This window comes from Plectropomus leopardus, chromosome 16 (assembly GCF_026936395.1).
Source record: "Plectropomus leopardus strain MGB_pleo_1.0 chromosome 16, ASM2693639v1, whole genome shotgun sequence".
NCBI classification, from domain to species: Eukaryota; Metazoa; Chordata; class Actinopteri; order Perciformes; family Serranidae; genus Plectropomus; species Plectropomus leopardus.
In genome coordinates, this window is record NC_142191.1 from 23,343,565 (window position 1) to 23,369,635 (window position 26,071).

The window sequence follows — 26,071 nt, forward strand, 5'->3', positions numbered from 1 at the left end:
TTATTTATTTCTCTTTCACTCTGTGTGTGTGTGTGTGTGTGTGTGTGTGTGTGTGAGAGAGAAAATGAATATTTTATTTACGTGTCTGGTCATTTGTATGACCCATCCCACACGTTAACTGAAACACAGTAGATATTCCGAATCCAGCCAGCATCAGTCATCACAGTACCACCTCCAGATAAAATACCCCAGGAGGTAAGACACAACAAAGTATATATGTATATATATATATAGTGTGTGTGTGTGTGTGTGCATGTGTGTGTGTGTGTGTGTGTGTGTGTGTGTGTGTGTGTGTGTGTGTGTGTGTGTGTGTGTGTGTGTGTGTGTGTGTTAAGAGGCAGAAAGAAGAATACAATGCAATCAGAACTTACAGCAGACTAATGGCTCCAGATGGTGCTTATTACTCTCTTAGAGGCATCTTTGTTTATATTACATAATGCAGTAACAACACACACAAACACACAACACACACTTTTGCAGCCATATGCGTTCAGGTTATATGTGTACTGGGAGCACTGGCCAGAACAACTGGTTAAATATCTGCCAAAGTGCAGAATTGTGACTTTCTTGCCAACAGCTGTTAAGCTAAAAATACTCTGTTGGCAAAACTGGATTCAGATTTGTGCCAAACACATGTTAGGCCACCTGTGTTTAGTGCAATTTCCTCCATAGAAATCAGGCACCAAGGCCCAGATTTCCTGCACAAGCTTCCTTTAATAAACCTGTGCAGATATCTTTTTGGAAGTGGTGGATTTTCTACCTAAGAACCTAAGAGGACTTTATCACATGTGGCTGATGTTTTCTCCTGGATTTACTGCTATTTGTGTGATCCATCCCTAAATGCATATGCATTAAGCAGAGAGGTACACATTGCTGTTTACATGCAGAATAACTCAAATGACAGAAGAGCTGCTCTTCCCTACCAGTAAGCCTGTTTGTGGTATGATGCTCCCATTTCTAAGCACGGGAAAAAGACAAGATGCAGGAGTTTCAGTAAATTTGGTCCTTCATGAAGTCAGCACATGTTCATTCAGTCAGGCATCACTGCAAATTAAGCCATCACAAGTAGAATTTAAAAAACTGATGACTTCTGTTTTAATCTTAATGTCAACATTTAGTGTTTGCTGTTAAAAAGACTTACTCTTATCTCTCCCTTCTGCACAGAGCATAAAAAAGACCAGGCACTGAACAAATAAACTGGAATATTATTCTTTCCATCAAAACAATTGTAATATTTAAGAGTAAAATGTAAATGAGCGTAACAGGACTGTCTCTGTTCATATGATCTGATGTTCTGTCTGATCTGTGACAGGCCTTTTCATCTCCGCTGCAGTGAGTAAACTGTGTGACAAAAATAGTTTCGCTGCTAAATGTTTCAGTAATAACTCTGCAAACTGTCTTTGCACAAGAGGAGTATAATACATTAAGTGTATTTAATGCTGACAAAAGATCTCTCACTTGCCAAATCTTAATGTCATAATGTCTGATTGTATTGGGATGATCGCCGGACACTTTTTTGGAGGGAAGAAGCACTTTTACAAATAGTTTTTAATAGTGTAAAGCACATCATTTCCAGTTTTGCACATTGGACATCACACTTAATATACCTTCTTGTGTTTTGGGGTAAATGTCCCAACATTAGCATAAATGTGGGAAAAATCATGTAGAAATAAAATCACTATCTGTGTGATTACATCTAGGTATGGTGTGTGATGTGTGGGGTACATTAAATGACTATATTAGAAACACTGAGTATAAACTGTCGTGCTTTTAAGCCACAAGCATGACACTCTGCAGTTGTTTTTCTCTTACAGATACACACACACACACACACACACACACACACACACATACACACACACACATACTCGCAAATATGATACATCACACACACTCATTCAACCATCCAGATCAATTCTCCTAAGCAATTTGTGTTTTTGTATCCACAGGGCTCCAGACCATGGAGCACCAGTGCGCCTTGCAAACATTATTAATTTAAGAACTGGAGAGTTGTCAGTTTGTTCCCAGCTCACAGTGAATTAGTTCCCATGTTTAAAGGCGCCACACTAACTGTTTAGCTTTAAGCTAACTGCCAGTTGCTTCAAAATAAACACACCAGTGCTTCTGCTTTGATTTATTTAATCATCAATTTAAGACTTATTATAACACTACTTTATTTAATGTTATTGTAACAGTTTTTCCCCTTTATTAAAACAGTTTTTTGTTGACCTTATCGTACAAACCATTTAACTTTATAATAACAGTACTTTGTTTAACTTTATTATAATAGTATTTTATTGAACTTTAATATAACAGTACTTTATTGAACTTTGTCATGTTTTTTTCATTGAACTTTATTAAACGGTACTTTATTGAACTTTATTGTAACAACACATTATTTAACTTTATTACATCAGTACTTTATTGACCTTTATTATAACAAGACCTAATTTGACTGTATTATAACAGTATTTTATTTCAGTTTATTAGTAGTCTTGTATTTGTATGTATTTCAATACTAAAATTTTGTGTTTTAGTATTGAAATACATAATACGTATTGTGATAGCCTAAAATATAACTTTTTAGCCATATCTCTCAGCCCTAACTAGATCTTTACTGAGACTGGTGTGAGGCTTTGCTGTTCCTGTTCTTGAGACTCCCAAGTTATGGCATTTGAACCAATGTACAATTCACATATTTTTCTGGAGCTTTCATTTTGTGCTTTACATTTTATTTGGATTGTATATATACATGGAAATATTCACATGAAATGCCAAGACCAAAGCCTTTACATAACTAAGGCATTCAAATGTTATCATCTCGAAAACTGTGGTGAGTGGCCTCTTGATTTATTCAGCAGTGTTGAAAAAATATGAGACATTTGCATTAAAAGCTTCCCCAAAAACAGACCCAAAAACGTACAGTTTGCAGTGAGCCTTGCTTCATTTGGTTTTCTGCCTTCCTAAGTTGACAGAACAGACTCTAACAAGCAAGTCATGACTTTGTTCAGATTCTTCATTTAGAATCTGATGCTAATGCAGTTTATTTGGTATAATACCAAAAAAGTTGATCCACTGATCACAAATCCTGCATTTAATAAATGCCAAACTTTGCGTTTTACTAATTGGCTCAACCCGATCTCAACTGCACCGCAACTTAGACCGCCAAGGAACATCCCATAATTAGCTGACGGATTAAGGTGCACCTTACAGTTTAGCAGATCACAGCCGCACTTTATAATTAAAGTAATTAGGCCTCCTATCTCTCTCTCCCTGCTTCGTTAAATTCACTCCCAGTAAACGCATAATATTGAGGCTGTGGAAATGAGATGGCAGTATGCCTCAGTGTGCATTTTTTATTTAGAAATATGAAACTTTGAGATGGTGGTGGGGGAAGGTGCAATGATGATGCAGCACATCGCAGATGTGAGGAAGAGCTGAAACCAGTATTGGTTTTAATCTGCAAATTGCTGGTGTTTAGGGACAGCTCACCCCCAAAGTCAAAAATACATATTTGCCACTTACCTGTAGTGCTATTTATCACTTTATCTAGACTGAAAAATGGAACTACAGGTAATAGGAAAAATATCCTGATTTTAGGTTGAACTGTCCTTTTTGAAATATTATTTTTTATTATGCACAAAACAAGTGTATGCATACTGGTGTGGAATCTAGGTGCAATATTGTGCTGGAATTAGGAATCCTGTCTCTCTCATTCCATCTGTGCTGGATGACACTAGAACAGAGCTCAGATCAATTTATAATAAAAAGTCAGTATCAGTTTGATCAAAAAATGTCATATCCATGTATCATTTTAAGTCTTCAGACTGGAAAAAGATGAGAAAGGGCTGTAAAAAGTGGAGCTACACAAATAAAAGAACCAGGCTTTGTTGAAGGGATAAACAAAAGAATTATGGCCATAAAGGGAGTAAACACAACACATGGGTCTTGTCAAAGAACAGACAGAGAGAAGTCATTTTTAATACATATCAAGAGTACTTCTAAAAATGACCTGATTTACAACAGGCTGGAGACCAGTTTGTGCTTTATGACGTCTCCCCAATACACATCCTTATCTGCCTGTAGATTTAAACATAGAGGCTTGAAATAGAATCAGTTAGTAGTTTGCACAAAAGGGAAGACAAAGAATAAGAATCCATGAAACCAGAAATTTCAGTTACCACAGTCTTCCCTACTCAAAATTAGAAATTTAGTTTCCAATTAGACAATGATTAAATGCTAATGAGTGTAATAAGGTAATGATAATTACCTCCTAATGTACCTCACCGCAGCTCACAGGGTCCTTTGCGCTCATGTCTCATCAAATTGTTCAGTCAAGTATTTAAAGCCATTATAGTGATCAGATGTCAAAGCATTAGGATGTACAGTAATATGAATGTAGCTTTCTTTACTGACAATTGATAATCACATCACATTTTATCCCTTTTTTTCATTTAATACACTCACTATTTTAGGAATTGTGTGACAGCATTATACTGCAAATGTTATGACAAGTGTCCAGTCACCAATAGAAAATGTTGGCATTGTAGGTTTCTGCGAACCACGAATATGTTGCATTTCCATATTTCATACATATCACATCAACATTTCTAAAGTGACGTAAGCTGACTTTGTCTTTGGGAGGTGGAGGGGATGGTGAATAGTGTGAATAGTGTGTCACCTGGATGAGATGGCTGCCAAGCTGCAGACCACTGTTTGACACCAACAAACAACAACACAAGTCATAGCTGTGTTTTCAGAGGCTTTTTAGGCTCTGAATGTGTGTGTTTTGTAGGAATCAGTTTGAGCTCTTTGGGCTCCACTCCTGCATGTTTTGTAGAAACCCATCAGTGTGTTTCCAGCTGCTACTGAGGCTCCAAACATGGGTGTTTTGTAGCAGCCAGTCAGTGTTAATCAAATGATTCCTTTGACTTTTTTTTTTTTACCAAGACATCCCTGTGTTTCCTGTCAGGATAGTGGCACAGAAAGTTGTTGTTTTTTTCTGAGAATTTGCTGCTTTTCCTGCTGCGATTGTGCCCCCAATGCTGGGTAATTACAGCCAAAACATGATCTTTCCTAACTATAACCAAGTGGTTTTGCTCATCAGTATAACCCTCACATTAATTACGTTCAACAGTAACTGTGTTATGACCAATAAATCACAACTCAGGGTCCACTTTCCAGCTTTCCGAAGCTTTTAATTTAATGTCATGGACTTAATCAGCAAATGGAACAAGGTCAGGTATGATCAGATCACGTAAGTGTGTGTGGAATGTCAGTGACATTGTAACAAGTTTTTTATTTAGACATGTCAGTTTAGTTTTTTCAGTTAATTTCAATCAAGTGATGAAGCCCATGACATGGAGTGAATAGTGTAAGTGCAGTATAATAAGTGGACCTTGAGTTGACATTCTCACAAAATGATCCAAAGAAAACAAAACTTAAATGTTCAATGATCCAATAAATAAGTAAAATAAATTAGAAGAGCTCTTATTGAGGAAATATGTCTTTACTCAAGGACAGCATTTATGTGAGAGATTGTATCTTTAAGTCTAGTGGATGAATAAAGTGTTAAAGCCCGAGAAAGAGAGAGGGAATGAAGTGAGGAAAAGAGAGAAAATAAGGCTGGCTTCCCATCAACAGAACAATGATTTGCTATGCAACAGTAATGATGGAGCTAATTGCTCGCTAAACTAGCTTTCCACTAAACTGACTACCCTGTGCAACAGCCCCTTCTCTAACAGGGCTCTGCCAGTGAAATGACACATCAATAGTTGTTGCAGCAATTAAATGCCGCGTCTCCCCGTTGCCCTTCTTCCACGCGGTTAACGATTTTGTCCCCAAGAGTGCAGAAATCGATATGCTGCTAACAAAAACACAGATGTTCATATCTGCAAGGCTTCACTTTTGAAGTCATTCCACTCTGGACTCAAACTTGCTTTCAAAATGTGATTTATTTTTTTCTAATGTGCTGCATATCAGTACGTGTTGCAGGGATGTGTGACTGAAATAGAATTGACATTTTTATGATTTATTTTTTTCAATTCTTAGTTGCTTCTGGAAAAAGCAAGTTGATCTTAAAGGATATTTCAACCTTTTTGGAAATACTTGCTTTCTGGCATTATAAAATCAATGCCTGTCTTATATCAAAAATGATACAACCAGCAGCCAGTTTGCTTAGCTTTGCACAAAGACTGGCAAAAGGGGGAAACAGCCACATAAAGTAACAAAATCCACCAGCCAGCACCTCTAAATATCAGTGATTCACGTGTCATATCTTGTTTGTTTAATCTGTACAAAAATAAAGTCTTAAAATTTGCCATTTTACATCGAGCTATGTTTTTTTCCTTTTGGCCCGGGACGAGCTACTTCCTGGAGTCTTTGCTGGTTGCCTGTGATCTGCTCAGAGCCAAGAGTCTTTCATTACCACAATTGTACAGTACAGATGAAACAAACAAGTTGTAACGTGTTAATTAGTGACCTTTAGAGATACTGGTAGGTGGATTTCATTACCGTTGGAAATAATGAGCTGTTTCCTTCTCTTTCTAGTCCTTATGCTAAGCTAACCACCCGCTGGCTGCTGCCCTACATCTAAAGGACACAAGAGTGGTTTCAGTCTTTATAAGGTGGCAGCCATTCTTCTATCTACACTACAGTGCCTCCATCAGTACATCCTTCATCACTCTGCAGTTACTCCTTTATGTGCACACACTGTAAGACAAAGCTCCACTGCCACAGGGAGGAAAATGACTACTGGCTAGTGTTAAGGTGGTGAAATGGTCGTCATTAGACATCATCATTATCATCAAAGTCTCATCAGCGGATGGAGAGACTCGAGCTGAGAGATGAGTGAGGTGTGAGTGCAGGGCTGTGAGAGTGGAATAAGAGGAGATTGCTGCCAGTCAGAGTTGGTTAGGAGTCATTAGATCTTTTGAGGTTGTTCAGCCGTGTTTCTGCAGAGAACCAGTATCCCTTTTATCTTTTATTTCTCTCTTTGATCCTGTGAAAAGCCAGTGACACAACTCCAGAGGAACATTTGGCACCTGCTGTTATTGTGCATTCAGCTTAAGTTTGTGTCTTTGGTCTGCAGGTTACTTTACATACTTTTGTGGTCTTTTTGCAAAAGCTAGCAATTAGCTTTGTGGACGGACTTTTCTGCGTTGGTAGCTTTCATCCTGCCAGTTCAAAGACTTGAGTCTAAACAAACCCCATTTAATATAATGTAACTTTAAGCAAAGATGAATGAACTTTTACTGTTTACTTTCTCTGCTGGTGTTCATATTACTTTCATGAAGAAATACTGTGCTTTCATGCTCTTAAAGTTTCTCTGCTGGATTTCAAAAGTCAGTAATGTTTTCATTATATCCACAAATGCTTGTTACATTTAGTAGCGGCTTTGGATTTCAGTCCCTCTGTGAACAAGCTACTTCACAATACCTTTTGAATAGAAAGGATAAGGCTTGTATTTCCAACCCTTAGTGCAGATATACTGACCTAAAGGTACAAATACTCCAGATTTAGAGTAAATCACAATGCTTCCACTTGTCCTTAGAGAGACATAGAGCTACTCTCCTTTTTTCATGGCTTTGGATGGTAGCAACAAATCAGAAAAATACAACACTACAGAGCCGTATCTTGTGGAATTATTGGCCATGTCGGGGTCTGTGATCCACTAGGTAATGCTGGCAGTTGGCAAAAGCAACAATTTAAACCTTGGTTTAGGAAAAAAAACCCCAAAACTTTCATTTTAGCTTTACCTCCTCACATTTAAGCAAAAAAACATCATGGTTTTGCTTTATATATGTTTGTTACTAATGTAGTATAACATCAATTAACATATTTGTCTTGCATAGTGTGTTAGACATTGTAGCACACTATGTTATCATTAAAATTACCCGATTGACTTTTGGTTACAAGAACACTAAGAGCAGCTTCCTGAATTTAAATTCAGAGTTTGCTGACTTCTCACTCTGTTTACTACATTTTTTACCCTGAACGTCAAACAATGGCACCGCCCGCTGCGTCTCATACTGCCGCTAAAGGGTGCCTCTGTTTGTCAGCGTATGACCCTTAGGGCCACTCAACTTGAAGTGTCTGCATTTGACGAGTTGTGAGAGAGATTGGGTTGATTAACTCCTGACTTTTCTAGTGTTTGAGCAATGCAGAAATCTGTTTTATAAACAAGTCATTTTTGTCTCCATTTTCGTATTAACTGAATAAATCTGCCAGTGCAAAGGTCAGTGTCGTCTCGCGTTGCGACATGTTTTGTTTTTTACTTCAGAATACACTTATTCTCGAAAATATAAAACGGGTTAATATAGGGGTTTTTCACTTAATATGAGATTCTTTATATGCAGTCTCACTTCTGTTTCTATGCGGATTATGTAGATGTCTGCGTTTATGAATATATTCATAGACATTAACATTCATGTGGTGTTTTTTGACATTACAGTTACAGTTTGTTTATTGAGCGTGTTTTCTGGGGTTCATTTTGACAAGCAACTGTCGAGTGCAATGCAGAATATTCACAAGTTGACACAACAGAAAAGGAAAAGGTAAAAAAAGAAAAATAAAGTTTACATCTCTTGAATGTGGGTGTGAAGGTTATGTTGTAAGGATTCACAGTCAAGGAATTTTAGGAATCACATGAAGATAAGAAAGTACAATAGAGGTTAAGATGTTCATGTAAAAGTGAGCAGAAGGAAGTTCTGGCATTTTTTTCACTTTTCCTAGTGTTTGACAGCAAAGTCATATTTTATCCAGCAGCTAGCAGGGGTTCACGCCTGGTAAAAGTCTTAGTGAGTTTCTCAGCTGTGACTTTCTCCCAGCTGACAGATGAAATTTGTGGCATTTTGCTGTCACCTTATCGATCCGCGTGGTATCACTGTCATTTATGCAAACTCCTCCAAGGACGTGTACCGATCGACCCGAGGAGATGAGAAGATCGCTCGCTCACACTTTCTCTCCCTATCTGTCTCACACTCACTCTAACTGTTTTTCTGTATGCACTTATACCTAAGAACAATGCATACACACACGCACACACACCATGTGCCACCCAGCAAATTACCGTCGTAGTAAAAGGAAGCTTGTGTCTTAAGCTGACATTGCAGTTTTTTAACTATTCATTTAAAATGAACTACTTAATGTACACCATTAATGCAAGTAAATATCACATGAACTTTTCCCAGCAGTCCACATTATGATGGTGTAATGTAACTAACTGCATTTATTTAAGTATTATTCAGGTAAGTACAATTTTAACATACTTACACTTCACTGAGTATAAGACACTTTTAGTCTTTTTTTTTAACCAAAAAAACATGATATGAAGCAGTCCTATACTCCTAATCTACACAAAAGTTGTCTCCACTTCTATTAATTCCAACATTTTAATGACCTTACATGTATTCGTCAGTGATCAAACCAGAGTAATGTAAATTCTAGAATAGTGTAACGCTGATAATACTCAGTGACATTCCTGACTTCAAAGTTACCTTTGAAGTCAGGACTTTTACTTGCAATGGAGTATTTTTTTACTTGAAAATGATGAAGACTAAAGGAGTTGAGATTTTCTTCTACCACTGGGTTTTAGTTAACACTCAGCATAATTAAACCAAAAGAAGACTCTAGACTTGAAGAAGATCAATGTACTCATCAACCATTACCATCTAGCAGAGTGCTACACCAAATGCAACAACTTAAAAATGCATTTTTCTTTCATCTGCTTGATATCAATGTGTTTGTGGGCAGTTCATATGAGGCATCATTGGATTTAAAGCCCACGGCCTTACTGTATGGGTCAGTCTCACTACTTTCTTAAATCTTTTTTCCAGCCTCAGCAAGCCACTATGATACAAACACTGTACAGCAGATAAAGATAGCAACTAGCTGGTGAAAATAATGGAACATTTAGCAGCTTAAGAGGGAGTTTGTGAAAACAAAAAACAAAGACAAGTCATTATTAAACATATTGTAATAATATGTTGACAATGAATGTATGATGGCATCATTGTTGCAGCGTTGTGCAATCTCTTGATCAGGCTCAAGAAAATAGCTACACATCAGACCCAGATGGACTAAGAAGATCCAGAGAACTCTATTTGATCGGCTTGAGTTGATCTGTGTTTCCTGATAATTCCACAATGGACACTGCTCTTTGACAGTGAAGAGAAAATGACTATGTTGTCAGTTTCAATTATTTGTATTTCAAAATCAAGAAAAGCCCTGGCAAAGTGAAAATTTTCCCTATGCTGTTGCTCATGTTAACACAGTGACTTGGGGTATAAAATCAGCGTACATTTACAATACTGCATGACACAGGCAAAGTCAGCATGGTACATTCTTACACATCTCTTACAGATTTTTTTTTTCTGATAAAAATCATACTTTATTTACTTAAATTCAGTGACGTAGTTAAATTCAAGTATTGTACATTTTTGACACAGGCTATTGGCTGGTTTCTGCAACCACCTTTAGAATAGTATCTGCTTTTGGCATGGTGCTGTTTTGCACGATTCAATATGTGTTGATCCCTCATGATGACAATTATGACAATATTGGCAGGCTTTGTCTCAGGCAGCAGTTGTCTTTTTCCTTGACACATAAAGACACACACACACACAGACACACGGTTTTCTCTGCCTCCTCGTCTCTCTGGCCATTTGTCAGGCCAATTATGATGATGAGTTTGGACGGGGGGTGTATTGGTTCATGAGGATCTTGACAGTCTCTGCTGGTGTGTGTGTTTACTTCGATGTGTGTGTGTGTGTGTGTGTGTGTGTGTGTGTGTGTGTGTGTGTGTGTGTGTGTATTGTTTTGTGTGTGCGTATCAGCAGACCACACAGCATTATGATTAGTGCATTTCATCTGCGGAAGTGTGCAGATGACTCTCGGGATGTGATGAAGATTTTAGCTCCTCTAACTGTTACGTCTGCTCCATTCACTCTGTAAGCTGACGAGAGACTGAGCTGACTGAATAATTTAGACTTGTGGAGGAAAAGATGTTTTATTTTGGAGCAAACTGAATTTCCCCAGCTTTATTGCAGTTGGCCTCTGATCTCGGACCTTTTGTGTGAAAAAGTAGAGAAAGAGACTTGACATGAGATGTTCATATGGAAGAACAGATTGTGAAACCCTGTGGGATAAAATCATGATTTTAGCCTGTTTAAATAAACTACACAACATGACTATTTTTATTTTATCCTTAAGATGTCTCAGTATTTTTAACAATGCTAGCTACATAAAATGTTGGTCTACCTTAAAATTTTCCCCACAGATATTCATGTTCCCCAGATGATAAATGCTAATGACTTTGGTGATCCTTTTGGTGACTGTTGCTTTTTCATTGAGAAACTAAACAACAACAGCAAATAGTCAAGCTAAAACCCAACTGCTAACAGCAAGGGCTATGCAATATATTAATGTCATCATATTGTGATATGAGACTAGATATCGTATTTTTGGATTTTGCATATTTGATATTGTTATATCTTAAGTGTTCTCTTTTCCTGGTGTTAAAGGCTGTTTAACATTTGTGTGATGTGGTTTTCTGAGCCTACCACACTGTTCTATTATTCGCCTTTATTCACTCTCACTGTCAATATTTTGTGAACGCACCAATAGTCAATCCTACAACATTGTCACAATATCATTATTGATTAAGAATATTGTGTTATTTGATTTTCTGCATATTGCCAAACACAACTAACAACTAAGGCTTATTTCACAACAACATGGGTTAAAAATAAACGATAATATTGAATAATTGCCCAAATGCAGATATGAAAAAAGTGGAAGAAAAAAATGTAATGAAAATATGGTTAGCACATCTGGCTTGAATTAAAAGTTAAGTATCATATATATATGTATGTTATATGTTTTAGCCCACTAATATGAATCAAGGGCATTGCTTTAAACAAGCTTAATGCTCAGTCAGTTTTCCCTGAATAAACAATGGTTAAAAAAACAAAAGTAACCATTTAAAAAACTACATAAATGTCAGGATGTATTTAATATGCACCATACGGGCAAAAGAGGATGCTGATCATATTCACATTAGGAGGTCAGTAAAATCAAATTAGGGATTAGCTCTTATGGCTGAGTACCTCTTGATTACAATGTGTTTAAGTTCCCTCTCTTATTGAGTAAAGCTCTGTGGCTCTCAGCAGTGTGTGCGAGGAATAAACAAATAGGAATTTGAAAATCACCACCACTTGTCAAACTAAATCCTTTCATCTCTCAGCGAGACATGGCAAGGCATAAAAAGTGGATGTCATTGTTTCAAAGAAAGCTTTTGCCCTCCTTCATCTCTCCTCTTCTTCTCCGTACTCCCTTTTCTAATTCTGTTGACGGACTTTGGACCGGAATAAACAAAGGCTGTTTAGCAACATTGTACAGTTCAATGTGCTGAATTATTGACTCGGTTTTTTTTTTCAAAGGAAGGCGACACATAACGTTGATTCTCACGGCAGGGAGAGAAGCATGGGGAAGAGTGTCTCGTGGTTTTTCATGTGGAAATGTAAAACCCATTTCTGTCCTCTCTCCCTCTCTGCCTGTGAGCTGGGGATCACTGTGCTGTCAGATTATGGCTCTCTGGATGGCTGCATGTATTTTTGGGACAGATTTAAAGGTCAATCTCATGCACAACAGTTTACTTGTGTTATTTTTATCCCTAGCAATATGAGGCATCAACCAATTTCTAATTTATGACTGTGGGGCATCACTGATGCTTCTGAGCTAATACTGGAAACATCCAGGCAACCACTGGAAGCTTTTTACAGCATCCACTGTTTGCAGCTGTATACTAGTTATATGCCACAGCTCATTTGCAGTGCAATAGCTTTATAATCATAACACGGCAGTAATCTTGGCCGGCTTTATGTCTTCATTGCATTTGATCTGAAGAATACATTCATGTAAATTGCGACATGGGCTTTAATGATTTGCCTAATCCTAAACAGTAAAATAATTTTGTTTTGGGCAAATGTGGGCATATAGTAAGTAATATATATATATATATATGCAATGCAATTATTTATCCCTTTGATAGCTAGATATGTAGTAAAGGCAGGATATTTTACAGTTAAATTTTACAGCGCTAAATTTGTAAACTTTATCGGGAATTTGATAATTATAAATTACTTTGTCTCATCGTCTTTGTCTACATTATGTTAAGTAAAAAATAAAATTTTCATATTGTACATTTCGAAAAACAAATAAACTGATACAGATATATCTGTGATTGACAAAGAATCTGCCTATAAAATCAGCTGACCGATGTATCAGTCAGTCATTATGATAGTTTTCAGGAAAGGACTCGATGGTATAAATGCTGTATGAGAAGTGTTTCTATTACATAAATAATAAATTGAAAGGTATGGAGCGTAAGCATCAATTTCAATCTTCCTTTCATCTTCATATCTTTGTACACTACAGTGTTAATGTGGTTTCATTTGTTGTCTCCACTTTAATTTTTAAGTGAACAACATCCAACACAACAGTCCATACATTTCACGGTGGTTGGACCTGAAGTGTTAGAGGTGCAGCTGGTCCCCCACCAGTTTTAATAACGCAATAACTCCTGTCTATGAACATGTCTAACAGCTAATGGGTTTCTCCCCTCTCCATTGCAGGTTATCTATGCACTGAACACAAAAAATGATGAACACGAGGCGGCCATCGCCACTCTGAAGGAGGCCCACGAAGAGGAGGTGCAGCAGATTCTTTCAGAGACCAGAGAGAAGATACTACAGGTCTTTAAATTTTGTGTTATTTTAAAATGCTTTTACATTATTTTAATGTTCTCTGAGTTATATCATCTGTCCTCTGTTCATAAGAAATGTCAGATGCATTTTCTTTCTCCATGTGGATGCAAAGAGTATATGTAAGAAGGATGCAGGATACCATTGATGTTTGGTTTCCTTAACATCAAGATAGAAGAGAACTGACAGATAGAAGAGAGCTTGCAGATATTGCAAGTCAAGGGAGAAAGCAGTTTTGTGGGTGTGAACTGTGTCACCACAGTTTAAAAATACTGTGACAGGTAAATGTGCTGCATGCAAAAAAAAAAAACTTAAGTTAAAGTACAAATGAATATGCATCAAAATGATTATATGAAATTACCAAATGTAAAAGTACTCTTATTGCAGAATGGCAAGGTCAGAATAATGTATATTATATTACTATTATATATTACCTTTCATATATTAATGTACATATCACTTTAAGGTAGCAGCTGGGGAGCAGCTACCTTTTTTAAAAGGTACCATATGCAACATTCAGAGCATTAATAAAGCAGCAAGCCACTATTTGCTAAGTAGAGATAAAGTGGAGTAATGGCATCCTGAGTGAAGAATGAAGTCACGCTACCTCTGTGTTGAAAACTGAGCTTCTCTGTTTTTTGTTTTTGTAGCCAGTCCAGCAGAACAAGTTAGTGCATGTGAGTCCCTGTGTTTGTATTCCACTGGTTAGCTCATTGCTGTCGCTTTGCATTGCACTCATATGATGGTTGCGGCAGATATCGAGACAGCATTGTTGCAGAAGTGTAGGCCTACCCTCCGGGTCCCCATTGGTTAACCTTTAGCTCTGTCAGCATTGTTGCTGTTGTTTAGCACTAGCTGCCGGCTCAGCCATCTCTATGTTGAGAACCATGTGCAGACAACTTATGCACTCTGAATTTTGCATAAAGCTCCTTTAATAAAAACTTGATAACTAAAACTTGATAATATTTTGTATTAATAACGCAAATTTTGTGACTAAATTAGTCAAACAAATATTTACCTCGGACATTTTGTGGAGTAGAAGTACTTTTAAAAGTAGCATAAATATAAATATATACTTAAGTAAAGTACAAGTACCTCAAAGTTGAACTCAAGTACAATACTTCACTTTAGTAAATGTGCCTGATTAATTTCCACAACTGGGTGTAAATGAACATTGATTTAAATGAATAATGTAATCAGTGGCTGCTTCCTGGGAGGAATAAGTAAGTGCATATTATTGTATAATTTTGTGATTGACAACTCATGAGTTATTTATAACTTTTTCTAGTTAAATAGATTAATAGCGGAGTGAATAATAAAACAAGTCAAAGGGACTCTTTGGAAATAAACTCACTGCAGTCACATTAGGGTCAGTCGGTCAAGATGAGACGGCTTCAGTGTATATCTTAGGGTCATCTACAGCTGCACTAAACTAAAGTATTTCTCTGTACTGTAGCTGCACACTATCACATGGCAGCGGATCCACCGGAGAGCCAGAGAGCCGAGATCATATTCAGAACGAACTCATCAATATTTAATCAACTGAATATTAATTATTTAGGCCTATATGTCATCTCTCCTTATGGGAATTACTCGCTTCCCTGACAGCGAAGTGACTAACCTTGAACAGCTGAACACATATTAAAAGACATTTACATGCCATACACTTCGACACAGTCTGCCTGGAGGGGAGGTAGTTGTGTTGTGCTTTGAATGAAATATAATGTACTGAAATGAAAAGAATGCACCTATTTGATCTTTTAATTTTCACTTTTATCTAACTACCCATTAGTATTAATGGGCTAATTCAAGGACGCATCTAAAGTATGTGCACATCAGCCAATTTATTTAAAGAAAAAACGGTCATCAGTCTTTCCTTTCACACAATCTGGCACATGTTCCATGATTTCATATGTGTTTTGGTGCACCCTCAGATGCAAATTCAAGATACTTTCCTTGATTAAATCAACAGTACAAGAGTAAGATAAGCGATGAGATGGACCTGAAGAGGCGGATCCAGTCTCTGGAAGAGTCCATGGAGCTCCACGAGAGGATGAAGAGACAGGCACTGGCCGAGTTTGAGAGCTATCGACAGAGGGTGGAGGACATGCAGCTTTGCACTGAGGCTCAGGTAGACAAAGGAATGATCTGATGTGGTGTGTGTGTATGTGCCTGCGTGGTTGCATGCTTGTGTGCCTGCCAGTGTGTGGGTGTTTGTGTGCGTGTGTGTCCAATATTATGCTGCAGTCACAGGAGCAGGTAACCAGTATAAATGTTGGATTCCATCTCCTGTTGTAAGGCTGGAAAGTCTCTATAGCCAGTCAGTGTCACCACTGTGTTTGTCTGGACATTTGACATGTTGCTACAGATGGTTATCATTTAAGATTATTGTAATAGTACCAATACCAGTACCTGGGGCTGCATCTAACGACTAATTTATCATCAAGTAATCTGCCAGTTATTTTCAAGACTAATGGAGTTATCAATTAGTGTGGAAATGTTACAAAAACTGTGAAAAATAGTCATAATTTTCCAGAACCCAAAGTTATGTCTTCAGATTGCTTCTTTTGTCCTACCAAAAGTCCAAACCCAAAGGCTCTTCATTTGCTATCATAAATGACACTGATGTAGAAAATATATGTACTCTGAGTTAATCTTCATTTTGATGAATAAAATAATAAACTCGATGAGCCCTGGTTGATCTTGAATGAATATTTAAGTACAGCATACGTCGGTGTATGTATAGTACTGTTTATATCTTGGTACAGCACAAACATGGTCAAAGACATCCCAAAACCTTTAAGGAACAGAAGAATCATTCAGCTTTATGCAATATATCTCTAATATGTCCAACATTGGAGTCTTAACGTCTACAAGGTCTTGATCTTTCAGTATTTTAATCAGACACCCTGGAGTCAGTGAAGGACTTTAAGGTCCTCCACAATATCTAAACCATTAACATGTATGAATCATTCATCTTTATACAATTATTTATGATTACATTTACATACTTTCATATGTAAAAATTTTCTATGACATAACACTGAAAACAGTTCACACAATTCCACAGAAAAACTGAGTCACTCAAAATGTCTCACTATGCTTATAACACCCCCAGGACATTCTGATCTTGCCAGTCTTTCACACAGTGTCATCTTAAACACTTGCTAACCGGGGTGACGTGTCATCTCTTTTCGAAAAGAGGCTTGCCAAAAATGTCAGCTGGAGCTCATCTTTCTAACCTATAATGCAGGTAGATATGTAGCTGTGATGAGCAACATGGTGTACTGCAGATTGTTCAGCTTCCAAACCAAAGTTTAAAATTGACAATCAATTTCTACTGTGGAAAACTCTCCGCAGGATTCCCAAACTATTAGTGTGTTATGATGGGGAGGGATCTGTGATTAACCCTGTGAATCATGGATTGACATCACTTTTCTTGTGCTGAATTCAGACGCCTTTCACAAGCATTTAAACCTTTGAACCCTTACCAAATTGATTTCTTTTGAAAACATGGGGAAAAATGAGCAACTTGGAAAGAAATGTGTTGTGTGTGAAATGCAAATTGCAAGAAATAAGTAGATTGAGAGCATTCTTGTTTTAAAAGCTAAAGATAACCATAGAAGAAAACCATATATTATCATAATAAAAAAATAGCACTTTTTAAGCACTTTTTTGGTTTTTTGGTGTAACTTTTTCCTAATTTCTTTCAAATTTTGGGTGTTTTTTGTTTATAATTAAACAGCTAATTGCCTTCTTCCAGTGGTTTTTAAAGAAATTAAGACAGATTGCCCAGGTTTCAGAGGGTTGAAGAGGGTGAAAGTAGTAAATGTGATGAGTCATGATTGCTACAACCTCTAATGCACCCACCTATAATAATGCATTTTTTCTTAATAGTATAACTGAACACACAATATACCTTGTTTTACTGTGGTAACAGAGGAATGCCTTCTCTGTTTATCAAAACAACATATCCCGTGTGCACTTAGAGTATGTAAGTCAGCCAGCATGTGTGACCTTCTCCCTGTGTGTGTGTGTGTGTGTGTGTGTGTGTGTGTGTGTGTGAGAGAGAGAGAGTGTGTGTGAGTGTGTGTGTAGATAATGAGCACAGTTACAAATCGATACTTGATGGATAGATGGACGGATGACATTAAATCAGTTTATATACAGAGAGTAAAGGATATGCAGCTCTGTGTTCAGTTGCAGGGGGATGGTTGGATGGATGGATGATTTTGAGCGACAGTCAGAGAAAGAACATGCAGTCACATTGAGGCTCGTGCACAGGTGTGTACGCACTAGTGTTGTCATAAGAGTTGTTACTGATGAAAGTCAGCTTGTCTGTCTGTAACTTCATCCATCAATAGTTCATTTTCATTATCAAATAAATCAAAGTATCTAAATTTCATTGCTGGTTGAGTGCTCCATGTTGCACAGAATACATTATTCAGCTGAACATTTTGAGTCCATGTTTTCAGGTACAAATTGCACCTAGCAGTTAGCGAAAGGCTCTGATTGTGTAATTACCCGCTGCCTTCGTAAATGCTAATTTCAGACACTGCAGGCAAATTAAATAAGAAGGCGTGAATCTGTATATGTAAATCTGGCTCTGAGAGGTGTTTGTCATGTGTCTCGCTTGCTTGATGATACTGTGGATGTAGAGACCACCCTTAAGTCATTGGCATTCAATGTCAGCTTTGATTTGTACCAGGTTAGTTAAAGAAAATTTTACATCACAGCTAAATGATGTTTTTTTTCTTGTTATATTTGGACATTGACTGTTCAGGTGGTGGTTTGGTTTTCTGTTCACTGTGCTGGTTTTCAGTGCTAGAGAATGCAGGTTGACAGCCAGGAGGTCAAATTCCCCGAGCCGGTACATCACCACTCATCTTAGAGCTGTTTAAAAAGTTAACCCACAGTGTGAGAAGCCTTCAAACCCATTTATCAACCTTCCTTTTGCTCAGTCTTACATTCCTCTCTTTATTGGCAGCACACGCAGCGTGTGGTGTCCATGTCGAGGGAGGTGGAGGAGATGCGACGGTCCTTTGAGGAGAAGCTGCGCACGTTCAGCACAGCCCAGAACCAGTTTGAGCAGGAGAAGAAGGCTGCTCTGGAGGAGCTAAAGGCCCAGCACAGACAGGAGGTCCAGGAGCTCCTCCGCAGCCACCAGAGTCAGAACGCAAACTACAGTAAAGACCAGGAGAAACTGGGGCAGCTCCATAAAGCTGAGGTAATGCACCCAATGCTGTGAAAGTAGAGCAGAAATGAAAGCCAAAGCAACAAACTAAATCACAACAGGGGAGACCAGAAAGTGGGGCAGTTGTGATTACTATGTTAACTTTCGCATTAACCTGCTGCATCAGATCAAACTGTTTCTATATTTAAGGTCCCTGCGATAATAGCAAAGAGGACAAGAAAAAACATTGTACACATTTTAGAGACATTTTATCTCCTTACCCTAATCATAAAAGCTGGGGTAGGCAGAAATCTGGAAAAGGAAAAATAAGGTAGAATTTGAAAAAAAAAAACAAAACAAAAACCTCCTCCTACAGCTCTCCCCCCTCTGTCCCAGTAACTCACTGCTTCCCGTACATAAGTTTATTTACTCTTATTTCACTGTAGAGCTCTCTGTGTTCATCAGACCACAGGTGAGACTGGGATTATCTTGCTAGACACCCTGCGGTCCCTGCATCTCACTTCCTGCCACTGTGGACTCCTTCATCATAAAGAGAGCTGACAGCAGCTCCAGACCTTTGGTCTGCAGCTCTAGTGGCTGGACTTTGGACAGCACAAATCACCAATGACAAGTGTCAACGCAGACTGGTGGCCATCACCAGCAGAAGGTCTAACTTGTGTAACTGCAGCAACAGAAAGTTTTCGCATCTGGAACAGAGTCAGAGCTCGGGTTTGAACTGGCTGGATTTGTGTTGCTGTGACAACTGGCTGAGGGTCTTTCTCCAGAGCTGCTGCTCGCTCTCGTCACAGCGAGGTGGACAGTAGCAGCATGATGAGGCGGATGTAACATTCTGATTCGAGGCTCTAGCCAACATTAACTACATAAACATGAACTTGAAGCCGAAGCCATGAGTTTTTGGCTCCGGTGAACAGACGGCTAAACTATAAGCAACATTTTTATAGCTGAGCACTTCACTTTTATTTTGTTTATTGTCAGACCCCCTTTTAGACTTTTTTTGATAACTCCGTCTTTCCTTTTTTGGGTTGCTTTGCAGTATAGGCAGTTGTTGTCTATGCTTGAAAAGCAACTACCTTATTTTCCCAGAATTCTTTGCAGTTGAATCAGGCTTTTCCCGAATGGACATGCACACATATCTGCTTTAGAGAGCAGCCAAATGACCTGTGATTGGCCAAAGTCTTCCATCATGGGGTACATTTACTGAAGCCCGACAATAGAGCCAAGAGAGGTGCAGAAGTGTAGTTTTCTCTCGCTCCACTTTAATTACAGTATGCTCTAAGGTTATTATGGAAATTTTGTCCAAAGACACTCAAATAAAACTGCCTCCTTCAGCTTTAAGACAGTCTTTTGTTGTTGTTGTTGTTGGTGGTGTTTATTTTTGTTTTGTTTTTATTGCTCCAAACGTCATCAAACATGAGCTGTTCCTCTCATGTTATTCTGATGTGTTACAGGTGGATTCTCTGACGGAGCGGGTGGAGGAGCTCAAACAAGACAAGAAAAGATTGGTGGAGGAGTACGAGGCCAAACTCAGCAAGGTACAGTACTGCAGCCACTGTAGAGTACATTTTCTGTTTGCACACACTGCAAACAATCTGGGGGATGTTTTTTGCAGTAGAGTACTTGGCTCTAAATACATATTTGCAGTGGTCTTAACAGGTGTATTTTAGAAACTAAATACATTTATGTATAAACTTAATAAATGCATGATGCACGGCTCTATCTTGTATGGTATCAGATGATAAATGTCTGCAAATGTGCATCTATTTATGCAAATACATTGTTTAATATATCGTGGGTGAAGTGCTTATTCATTTATCTTGAAACCTGGGCCACAAACCTCATGCTCAAATTTGTGCTGCTGTGTTCTCAATTTGTATCTATCCTAAACCCTAAATATCACTGAAAATCCTCTGTGATCGGTTATCAGCGTTTGTTGAATAAAAAATCCATACCATTTCAATAGTAATAGCTGTTTCAAACATTCCTTCTCATATCTTCTTGAAGCATAACAAAGAAGCACCTCACAGTGTTGAATAAAATCAGTTAGTAGGAAGAATCAAAATGACATTTATTGGCACAATTTTGTTGACCTTGCTGAAAGTGAAGGCTGTGATCTGCAGATTCGTGTACAACAAATGGCACAATTTAAGTACTTCATTTAAAAGATATCAATTTCAATAAAAAAACCATTTTCATTGACAGTGAACGCTGTCAGCCAAGACATTTTGGCTTTAATTTTTGCTTGCATTGATTATTTTCACATGCATCTTAATGAGAAAGCTTTGCAAACTGTCCAAAATGTTAAAGAGTAAAGAAGTAAAAAATAAAAGTCAGTAAAGAAAAAAAAAGCACAGTGTCCAGGCTAGAGGCTTTATGTTTTATACTTCCATTAATCTGTCTGAATCTGTCCGTCCCCAGGCTCAGGCCTTTTACGAGCGTGAGCTGGAGGCCATGAAGAGAACTCAGCAGCTGACAGCGGACAACCTGTTGGCATGGAAACGTACTGAGGCTGAGCTGCGGCGGGAATTTCAGACTCAGGAGGCGGCGCTCCAGAAGACCCTCGGAAAACTGAGGGCCGAGTTGGCCAGGGTATCAGATGAAGCTCGGGATAACCGGGAGAAGTCTCACAAGCTTCAGGCGTCGCTCAGTACAGCTGAGAGCAGCGTCAAGGTGAGTCTGAACCCCGAACAGCTCTTTCAAACACATCACTATCTTTGGAGCCACATGCTTTTACTATAACTGAACTATAAAGACTTGACAGGACATAACCAGAGCATCCTGTATTTTAACTGAACAAAGTCTGTGATTGGCTGGATTCTGATGCTGTTTTTATGGGCAGCCCACAAAATTTGTCCTCTGTAAAAGAGGATAAAATGGGAGTGTAAAATAAAATGGTTATATTGGATAAAAATGAGATACAATGAGTTAGGTCTGGCGTTGATACTTCGCCTCACAAATTAAATAACATAAAGTGGATGTTCAACAAGCTGTTTTATCTGAGTCTGCTTCTAACATTACCCTCTGACACACAGAGTACACTTCGACTATGCTTTTTTCTCGTGAACTCGGAGCTTCCAGAAAATTTCCACCCACTTACAAGGTTGTATATACCACATGAAAGGGGCGTTCATATGGACTTATGTCTTGAACATGTTAAACTTGATCCCAAATGAACTCGCTGTAACCTATATATCCAAGTGTGTCGGGTAGAAATAGCAATGCTGTGTTCATTTTTGAAGTAGATCTTTCTGAAATGCTACTTTCTGAATTCTGTAAGGTCTTTGGAGAAGACTCACATGATATTATCTCCACCGTTGAAAATGGAGTTGACATGTGCTCCAGGGGAATTGGTTAAGTAGGTCTGTTTTGTTGTTATGATATGCTCTGAAGTTTGTGTGAAATTATCACTGATTACACAGAGGCAGGAAGGGGTCCCCCCTTCTCAGTGTTACTGAGAATATGATCAAGGTCAGCAGTGGCTGGTGCGCCTGGAGTTAATAATTCCATTCGTTTTCAGAGCAATTAACTGTAACCCAGATAAAGAAACGACAACAGAGCAACGGAGCAGATAGCTCGAAACCAAATTCACTTGACAGCTCCTCCAGATTCTCTCATTTGATACAAGATTCAAGACGGTAAAACAGAAATCAGAGGGTAGAAACAATCTGATCCTGCCTTTTTGTAGTCTTTTATACAGCACATAGTTGGTATGTATTGTTATATCTCATATCTCTTATTCCCTTAACTCCTGCTGTGACATAATAGATTTTAATTTAACCTCAACAAGCTCACAAATGATGTTTACATCTTTGTTTTGATCACGCATATATCTCATTATCCCTCGAGTCTATAGTTGGTTATCATTTGGCTTCCATAAGGTATCATTTTGCTCAAGCAGGATCACATTTTTAGACTCTCTTCACTAAATTTATTTTCACTCTGGAAAATTAAAATGTTGCACCAAATCAAAATGTTCCCAGGAGGCATAATTACTATACCGGCGGCGGCGGCATACTTCATGGGTAGAAATAGTGGCATCAAATATCGACTTAACACCAGTGGAAAGCACTTGTAGTCGGTGTCAGGATGCTACAGCTCCTTGCTTCAGTGTTCTCTGTCATCCTCCTTTAGCTTATGATTTAGTAGGCAAATCTCCAGAGAAATGCAAGCAAATGATGGCTCGGAGTAACTGAGACAGACGTAATTAATCGCAGACTGTTCACAAGCTTCTGTAGGAATATGCACGCCAAAAATTACAAATTATCCCCCAAGTGAAATACTCCACTGGAGCTATGGTAAATTGCTGCTGTCACTGTCTTTGGACTAAATACTTCACTCTCAGGTAGAGCCTATCTGGACTGGCTGGGGAAAGCTTTTAGCAGGATAAAACAATAAATCATCTAAAGCACAGTTTTCAAGGCCTTTTATATTTAAATGGCAATTCAGGATTCAGCTATGTCCAATAAGGATGATTGACAGAATTTAGGCTCTGTGTATGTGTGTGTTTTATTTGACTGTTTAAATATAATGAGGGGTGAATCACAAGTAATGACTAAATGTTACCAATAATGGGATTCCTCTTTTAGTCCAGATAAATCAACTGAGATGCAGTTAATTTAACTATTAAACTATTTTACTGCTCCTCCAGCCTCACAAAAGTACACTCAGGGTTGTGCAGTGTACTTTTGGGGACCTCACTGAGAGAATAGGTTCTCTGGCCATTGTTGAAAATGGTTCCAGACAAATGCACTTTTGTTTCCTGTATGAGCAACTTTAACAGTTTTTGGAATGTATGGGCCTTTCAATGCAAGCGTGTATAGATTTGTGTCAAAAATTATGCTTGAAATAAAAAGAAATGGACTTAGAATAACGCCAGACTGACCTTGTAAGAACAAAGTGAGAGCTCAACAGAATATATCCACTCAATGGCAAAAGCAGAGAGATTCTGACATTTTGTCCTTCCTAAAACAGATTCCAGTACCTGAACTTGTGTATCAGCCAGTATGGAGTACCTATCCATTACCGTTGTGTGTATTAACATAAAATATTAATAATGATCAACTGCTGTATACTACTAACCCTGCATTGGTTTGTAATGGTTACTGTCATGTTGTGTGGCATCGCTCAAGTTTGTAAAAAAAAAGGACAAATACATGCAGAGAATGAGTACCACAGAACTTCTTTTATTATCTAATTTGGCAGTTAGTCATAAAAAAATTAAAATCTTAGAAAAAAATATTTCTTTAAAACAAAAACAAAAAAAACTTATAAAGTGCAGTTACAGTTAAACATCATGATTGATACTGTACATGTTTCCCTTTTACGAATGGGACTTTCCAGTGTAAAATATTGCCAAATTGCTGACATTTTGCTCAAGACTAATGACTTTCTGCCTCAAACCAGTAGTTACCAATAGCTGCACAGCACAACTTGCTGTGTAGACTGATCTTTCAGAGCATTGAAAAAGAACTGATTCCTGGGAACTGCTGTTTTATCTGAGTGTGACGCTACTTTAAAGTTTATAAGTAGATTCCGTAGTATCTGATCGCTGCATAGACACGTATACTCACCATTTCTTCCCTACCATTACACTGCCCTCAGACACTTGTGTAAATGTATGTACAGTATACACACACACACACACACACACATGCATATATATACATATATATATATGTGTGTATTATTTTATCCGTGGACGTGCACAGCAAGCTGGAGAAGAATCTCTCTTTTAACTTAAACTAGTTTAACCTTAACCCGAAATGAAGTCTTAACCCTCAAACAGCACTTTGAAGAAGTGAGGACAGGATAAAATGTCCTTACTCTCTAAAAGTGGAACCTTCAAACTCTACCTCCATCTACCCCCCCTCTTTCAATTGAATGCTTTATCTCAACATAGTGGTCAAAGTGCAGCTACCTGCTTTGAGATCATCAGGGAAATCAGTACACACACACACGCACACACACACACAGAGTGTAGTGCACTCACACGTACTCACACACATCACATCTAATTTGTGTGTGACTCCTCGGTGGTTATTATCACTCTGAGGTTTCTTTGTCTTAGCCTTAGCAGCTGTAATTAAGTTTGAGGCAGGCAGTTTGATGGGATTGAAAGATGTGAAATTGCCTCTCATAAGTTCCTACAGAGTGCTAAATCACACAGTTACTGCACTGTGTGCGTGTGTGTGTTGGTGTCTGTACGTGTTTGTGTGTGCATCAAATCCCTCCCTGAAGTCTAGTTCTTATTAATTGAGCAGCAGTCAGCATTTACATCCCTGATCCTCAGTATTAATAATATGCCACCAATATGCTTCATTCTGTACTAGCTATGGCGGTCCAATATGTCTGAAAACTCACTGCTGACTTTAGATTAAAACAGCTACAATGTATGAAATCACAACATAATTTTATCATCAACATATTTCAGGGTTTTTTTTTTTTACTCATTATTAATTTACTAATCAACAGAATTCAGGTATTTCCTCATCCCAGTAGTTTCTGTATATTTTTATTTGCACATCTCAAGCTTTGTGCTTCTTAACATAACATCAACTCTTTCTGTCAGGGGCCAAAAACTGCATTTCAGTTCTTCATTCATCTGCCTTTAAGAGACTCTGTAACTGTTTAAAATATGAATGTATTGTGTATTTTTGTTTTAAGAATGGACAATCAAAACTGAAGCTGTCAAGCAGGACAGCTCATTATAGAACAGTAATAAAACTAAGCAGTGACATTTTTTGTTTTACATGAAACCAGGCTGGGTTAAATACATTTAGCTGGTTTGCCATTGGCTTGTGAGACAAAAAAAACCTGTCAATTTTTAAAAAAATATTATTTATTTATTAAACTTTTACATTTTATTCAATCGTTCAACAAGCAGGCTTACACATCATAATATTGTAAGACTGGTCCATAAAAGCAAAAACATGAAAAAAAACCACAAATAAAAAAGAGGTACTGCATATACATAAGGGACACAATATGGTTAAGTTAAATGACAGTTATTGTGTACGTCAGTCCGATTCATACCTAATGTTTCAAATTCAGAAATCTGTCCACAGTAAGAAGAGGCTGTTTTTTTCTGTGCTGATATAACAAATTAAAGCATTTCAAT

The 26,071-nt window shown here is 37.9% G+C and overlaps 1 protein-coding gene across 4 annotated transcripts in view; it reads left to right on the forward strand.

Annotated features, from left to right (window-relative positions):
* Positions 1 to 26,071, forward strand: part of fam184ab (family with sequence similarity 184 member Ab) — a 204,670-nt gene that overhangs the window by 84,955 nt on the left and 93,644 nt on the right. For all 4 annotated transcript variants that reach the window (XM_088089446.1, XM_088089448.1, XM_042503815.2 and 1 more), the window contains 5 exons: positions 13,635 to 13,754; positions 15,736 to 15,894; positions 18,751 to 18,990; positions 20,406 to 20,489; positions 21,373 to 21,624. In XM_088089446.1, coding sequence (XP_087945572.1) covers positions 13,635 to 13,754; positions 15,736 to 15,894; positions 18,751 to 18,990; positions 20,406 to 20,489; positions 21,373 to 21,624 — 855 coding nt within the window. The remainder of the gene's footprint in view (positions 1 to 13,634; positions 13,755 to 15,735; positions 15,895 to 18,750; positions 18,991 to 20,405; positions 20,490 to 21,372; positions 21,625 to 26,071) is intronic.